This window comes from Musa acuminata, chromosome BXJ2-5 (assembly GCF_036884655.1).
Source record: "Musa acuminata AAA Group cultivar baxijiao chromosome BXJ2-5, Cavendish_Baxijiao_AAA, whole genome shotgun sequence".
In the NCBI taxonomy this organism is placed as follows: domain Eukaryota; kingdom Viridiplantae; phylum Streptophyta; class Magnoliopsida; order Zingiberales; family Musaceae; genus Musa; species Musa acuminata.
In genome coordinates, this window is record NC_088342.1 from 41243909 (window position 1) to 41250542 (window position 6634).

At 36.9% G+C, this 6634-nt stretch overlaps 1 protein-coding gene across 2 annotated transcripts; it reads right to left on the bottom strand.

The window, feature by feature from the left end:
* LOC135612817 (rop guanine nucleotide exchange factor 3-like) lies at nt 1-3949 on the bottom strand. 2 transcript variants are annotated; one of them, XM_065109529.1, is made up of 8 exons: nt 3545-3949; nt 2659-3010; nt 2462-2578; nt 2199-2353; nt 2036-2110; nt 1571-1858; nt 547-882; nt 1-360 (listed from the first exon to the last, which is right to left on the bottom strand). In XM_065109529.1, the coding sequence occupies exons 2-8, from the start codon at nt 2975-2977 to the stop codon at nt 202-204; spliced, it is 1449 nt and encodes a 482-aa protein (XP_064965601.1). In that variant the 5' UTR covers nt 2978-3010; nt 3545-3949; the 3' UTR covers nt 1-201. The 2 variants fall into 2 exon arrangements, with proteins under 2 accessions (XP_064965601.1, XP_064965602.1); XM_065109530.1 differs by lacking the exon at nt 3545-3949 and adding an exon at nt 3249-3513.
* Nucleotides 3950-6634: the final 2685 nt, after the last annotated feature.

The window sequence follows — 6634 nt, forward strand, 5'->3', positions numbered from 1 at the left end:
TGAGATACATTTTAATCCTACTTGGATACTGAATTTAGTCATAGGATACAAAGCTTCAAAATGAAAATAATAGTTCTTTGAATGTTGTCGGTCAGACAACAAATGATTATACCATTACAAGTTATGGTGTTTCAGGGTCAAAGAAATCCTTTACTTCTATGGTCAGTACTACATCTATTAAGTCAATGAATAGCCAAAGTATTAAAGAAGACTCTCTTTTTGACTTCGTTGTTGAGTTGCTCTTAACCGTTTTCTAACAGATGCATCCACAAAAAGAACGTCATCGATCCATGCAACAATGTTGAATGCTAAACCTTCCAGTACCCTTGAGTAACTCTCAAGAATTGCTTGTCCAACATCCTGCAAGAAAAGCAAAACATAGTAATCTTAATGCTTATTGTGCACAATGTGTTTGGGTTGATGATTATGAGTTAAGTTATATATAAGATGATGCTAGCCACATTTTGTACCAACAACTACTATGATACTGATGCGAACTGTGAACATTATTAAATGAAATAAATTTGATGAGCCTCAAGTCCTTACCTTATTGTACTGGATTTTGCTGGTATCTAGAGTTGTCTGTGACAGGCCAGGGTATCTTTGTTTCAAACATAGCAGGAGAGTCTCTGCTTTAGATGCAAGTATCTGATTTTTGTTTTCATCAGCCACCAGATCCTTGACCATATCCCATGATGACTTGGAAGTATGCATGCTTGCCTTTCGCCACCATACATGCATTGAAGCCTCCACACGGTCTGCTATCTCAAGTGCATCATGTTCTGAAGATATATTGAGGCCATCAAGAAGATGATCTGGAGAGAAGGGCTCTATTGTTGACATGTAGCGGTAGATTGAATCTCCTACACCTAATCTGCCACTCTGAAGAATGAAAACCAGATATCCATCAGCATTAACTGACGAACCAAACTTTGGTCTTACTGCCTATTCAGGTGCATGTTTCATCTCCGTCACGATCTGTCAAGAGGGTCTATTTTTCTTGAATCTTAATAAGGAAACATGAAAGAAATATTTGTTTCTGTGACTTTCTTTTAATCTTTGTTTCATGCAGGGAGGGGATCTTTCTTCCAGCACATAATGGTAATGAGTTTAGCAGGTGTTGAGACTCTACATCTTCATGATACAAATCTACTTAATATCTCTTAGACGCAGAGGTGATTTTGCTAATTTGAAAGGAAACATGAAAGAAATATGTGTTTCTGTGACTTTCTTCTAATCTTTGTTTACGTGCAAGGAGGGGATCTTTCTTCCAGTACTTAATGGTAACAAGGTTAGCAGGTGTTAAGACTCTACATCTTCATAATACAATCCAGTTAATATTTCTTAGATGCAGATGTGAATTTGCAAATTTGAAATGAAACATGAAAGAAATATGTGTTTCTGTGACTTTCTTCGAATCTTTGTTTTTGTGCAGGTAGGGAATCTTTCTTCCAGCGCTTAATGGTAATAAGGTTAGCAGGTGTTGGAGACTCTACATCTTCACAATAGAATCCACTTGGTACTTCTTAGATGCAGATGTGAATTTGCAAATTTGAAAGGATCACCTTACCTTTGGAAGGGATGCCATGTATGACTCTGGGACTTCCATTTCAGCTAGTATGCTATTGTTGATGGCCATGGCTGCTTTGTGGATTTGATTTGCACAATCACGCCTTTTCTGCAATGCCCTCTGTGCTTCCTCGGACAGGCCAGAGTCAGGAACACATGGGACAGGCAGCCACCATTTTTCATCTTTTCTTTGAACTACCCGACGGAAGGACCTTGAGGAGGCACTTGGTGATTGTTTGCCTTCTTCAACATACCAGAATTCTGTTTTCTTAAAGCTGTTCAGTATGTCCTGCATGATCATACCAGCTTTCAATAAGCTAATCTCTCGCATTCTTCCTCTTAGTCTTATGTTGTCTGAATTTCTATCCATGTTTTAAGGTTTCTGTTTTCAGTGATTGAAGCTTCTCATGTTAATTGATTCCTTGTTGATAAATATCAAAAACCAAAATTGGTGACAGAAACTTACAAGTAGCATGGCATCTAGCTTTTCAAGTGCAGGAAGGTTCAAGTAGATATCTGATCTTGGTCTTGTTGCCATGATCTGGAAAGGTAAGAAAATTATATCAGAAATAAAGCCAAATTAGCAGTGAAAATTGATAACTGATCTGCTTATGGTAAATGATCCTCACATCAAGAGTAGTCCCATCTGGCAAGGTTTGAGAAGAAGGAAAAAATTCAACTATGTAATCACAGACCGACAAAAGGCAATCCATCTCTCTCCTCCACATGTTCTTCTTTTCAGGTGACACAGGCTCTAATTTATAGAAGTGGCCAAATACAGTAGCTGTGATATGAGGAAATGCTAAATTAGAAAGCTGCAGATAAGATCTTTATCTGTAGGCTCAGAGACAACAGAGAAGAAGATTTGACACTGCAGTGAGTAAATCATTACCATAGAGGTTGGTAATGGCATTTGAAAGTGCTACAGCTGAACAAACTCCTTTGCCACCTCCTGACATGTCTTCACCCAACAACAGCTTTGAGAACTTCTCCTTCATCATCTCAAGCTCTGGTGGTAACAGAAAAATCAGAACAAGGTATGGCATGGAATGGTTGCTACTTCTAATTCATGGTATATGGTACACTTACCTGAAAGTGATATATCTTGAGATCCTGGTTTCCAGTCGAGCATATCATCAGTCTTCTTTCTTCCATGTTTGCTTAAATCAGGTGATGCCCGTCCGACAAGCTTAGAGATTGGCCATCCAACCGGAGGGGGATCATATGGGCTGCTGTTCTCATCGTTGACCTCAGAGTAGGTTGAGACTGTGGAGATTGTGCGGCTGTAGTCGATCGAATTGCATCCAGGGGTGGAGCATCCCATATCTGTGTTTGATCTTGTCAACCGATCTGAGGAGGGATGGAAATCCAGCTCCGAGTTATCATCAGACACTGAGGAACTATCCATGGAGAGAATTCCAGTGACTCCAATTTGCCAAACCTGCAATCAAAGTACAAGATATGGTGGTAATAAAAGGAAAATAGCTCTCGGTATTTAGTGTTTGGTTGTTGATGATGGTCCATATTTGAAACAACAGGTAATGCTAAAGATCTTGGAAAACTGTTCTCTTGTAATCAACAAAGAAAAGAACAAACTCATTTGTAGGGAGTTTAGATGAAAATGATCTATGCAGTGTTGTGCAGACTGACAAATCCTAGAAGAAACAGATAGAACTCACCAAGCTATTCTTGCAAGGCCTTGCTCATGAGAACCAGGAATCCACCTCACTGATTGGAACCAGTTACATAAAAGCTAGATAACACAACAGGTTGAGAAGCAGCACTGCTGCTTCTGCTGTGGTAAGTGGCTTGCTTTTGTTTTCTATATCTTAGAGCAGATTCATAGAACTCAGTTTGCTAATTTCGAAGGCAAAGGCTAACATGATGCTTCTGCTGCTTCTTTTCAGGACACAAAAAGTAACAGGCATGGCAATCGAAAAAAGCATGCCGTTGGGGAAAAGGAATTATCACTTACCTTTCTTTTGTTATTTGAAATCCAGAATTCTGTGCTTTGCAATCAGTTTGAAGCCTTTCCCTCGCATAAACTTTTGGTGCTTGCAAGCTCTTCTCCACAGTATGTTGCTCTTTTGCTTTACAGAGGAGATCAATTGCTAAGATTCTATGGAAATCTTGGATTCAAATGACAGAAAGTGGATGACAGGAGGTGATAGCCTGTTGGCAAATCCTTCAGAATGGCACTTAGTGGAGGGATGTGTTTGCACAGGGTGGTGTCATGATATAAGAGCTAGAGGAGGACCACCTCTTATCTTGATGGAAGAATGTGGCTCGAAGGACTCAATATTCTGGAAATTACATGGTTGTATATTGACAAATCAGTTGATTGATGGCTTCTACACTACCTAGTCAAGGGATGTATTTGCACAGGGTGGTGTCATGATATAAGAGCTAGAGGAGGACCAACTCTTATCTTGATGGAAGAATGAGGCTCGAAGGACTTAATATTCTGGAAATTACATGGTTTTATATTGACAAATCAGTTGATTAATGGCTTCTGTACCTTCAAAGTTAATTGCCCAAAATGGAGAAAACAAGAAGTTGATTTGTAGGAAGAACCCTGTACTTAATATGCCTCTAGAGGTCTTCTAAGTCAGTAAGTAGACCATCACTTTTGGTGAATGTTCAAAAAGATCACGAACTAGGCTTATGATCACCATTACTATAACACTCTCCAAGAGATTTATCATCATCAGTAAGAACATGTGTATGAGTGTTTGATTTGGTGGTCTGCTGCTTCTCTGTTATCATTTTACTGGGTCCCTCCCATCTATGGTCATGATAAGAGGTGACGAAAAGTCTCAAAATGCTTTTTCCAGGCCAGGCCAGGCCACAGCTTTCTTGAATCTTGTGTTGGTTCATCCACAGAAGACTTGGAATGTTGGTTACAAAATAATTTTCTTTTCCTGGGGAAACATTCCTGCAACGTCGTGTTCACATATTTATTTAGCATGTCACACCTCAGATTGAGTGGATTCAATCATACTTTGCATAAACAATTCCATCAGTCAAAGGATGAACTCTCAGAGGAATAAAATATATGAATCTTGGAGTAGTGATCAATTTGTGGCTTCCCACGATCTCTTCTCCTTCGATATTCTCTGTATTTGGTGGGTAGACAAGCCAAGCACTAACCCACGATGAAGAAAAATCGTATCGAAGGGCAGTGCTCACATGACATTATTCTAAGCATTTGTCACAGAATAACTGCAAAGTTTCTCTCATATATATATATATATATATATATATATATATATATATATATATATATATATATGTGCTACATCCAATATGAAAATATAAATGAAAAACGTAAATAAAAAAAGAGAGAAAAGAGTGTGGTTGACTTTGATTTTGGCTATATTTGGTCCTGTTTTAGTATTCTATGTGATGAGATGGTCGCAGCCAAGAGGAGCCGCATAACTCTTGGCTGATCCAACTCATTTGAGTTGCATGGTTATGTTTCTTTCTTTTCCGTGTGCAAGTGAATTTATTATTCTTCCCCAAGAAACGAGCCTTAGATTGGTATTTAAGAAATGAGTCATGCAAAGTAGTGGTGCATATCATATGCCATTTTGATCATTACGGAGATGACCCATTCAAGTTCACCGAACAAGGTTTTATGTTGATGGGGTCCAAGACTACCAAGCATGCACAGAGAGAGAGAGAGAGATAGAGAGAGAGAGAGAGAGAGAGAGAGAGAGAGAGAGAGAGAGAGAGAGAGAGAGAGATTATTGTTATACAATAACAATAAACACTAAACTTAGAAGACTTTCCAACATTACAATGATGTAGCCTAATGTGCACCCACCCAAACCTCGATTAATTTGACAATGTTTTGGAATGAAAATATGTATGATAACAATGATAGGATCTTGACATCCTTTTAGATATTTTCCAGTGTCTAAAGGACAAATCTTTATTGGGTTAGTAACTATTACAAATAGGGCTGAGAGGAAATTATTGTAATTTTCTAAGCATTTTAAAACCCATTCAATCTTGTTGCATGAGTTATTTCTTTAGGTTTGCAAAAATCAGGAGATCCAACTCTTTGATCAAATATTTAAATTGGACCAGCCATGAGTCTGATTCTCTTTTATTCCTTTTTTTTTTCCAACCTTTATAGGTAACATTTGAAATGAATAATTTGTGGCTAGAAATTATCACTTAAGAGTATAGAATTGGAGAAATTTAAGGAAATAAACTGGCAGATGAATTTTTAAATATATAAATAAAATGGATTAAAAATTTCTTGCTAAATTGTCATATGTTGATCACATCCCTTCTTAAGTTGGAGGTGAATTTAATTGATCTTCTGAATTTGATAAAAAAAAATAAAAGAAAGAAAAGATAATGAAGTAGAGGAATTTCTTATGTGTGCCTTCTTTTTTCTTATTTAAAGTATTCTAGCTAAAAAAATACCAATTATGCTTTGACAAATGGAAGGTCAAAAGTTTATAAGAAATAATTATCTCCCTAAAATGTCATCACTTCTTAAGTTTGAAATGAATTTAATAGACCTTCTGACTTTTATAAAGAAAATAAAGAGAAAAAAAATAAAGTCAGAGGAACTTCTTATAAGTTCCCTTTTTTTCCCCCTTGAAATGATACCACTTTAGCCTTCAGGATGAAAAATAAAAATTGAGGGAAAGGAAAACAGCTCCTAGTTTTACAAAAAAAAATGAAAAAGACAAAATTAAAGTAAAAAATAATTTAATATACCTTCTGATTCTTAAACCAATAAAAAGGATAAAAATAAAGTCAAAGAAATTTCTTATTTGTTCCTTTGTTTCTAAACTTGGTTGTATTCCTAATGGGTGAAGGCCGAAACATAAAATAATGAGATTATAAACAGAGGTTGGCACGATGGGTACCTAGAAACATGTTAATCACCCAAGGAATTAACATGCATAAAATGTTTAGTTAAAGTAATAGTCATCAAGATGATATGTTTATTTTGTATTCTTAGTCACTTAACAGTCCTTTCTCTTCAACTGCTAAAGGTCAAGGCATATAATTCCTTGCCCCTAACTTTCAAGCATGACATCCC

Coding starts and splice junctions, on each gene's coding strand:
- LOC135612817 (XM_065109529.1), bottom strand. CDS start 2,977: ATGGATAGTTCCTCAGTGTCTGATGATAACTCGGAGCTGGATTTCCAT. Junction 2,354..2,461: donor TGCCATTACCAACCTCTATG/GTAATGATTTAC, acceptor CTCATATCACAG/CTACTGTATTTGGCCACTTC. Junction 883..1,570: donor ACATGGCATCCCTTCCAAAG/GTAAGGTGATCC, acceptor TTCATTCTTCAG/AGTGGCAGATTAGGTGTAGG.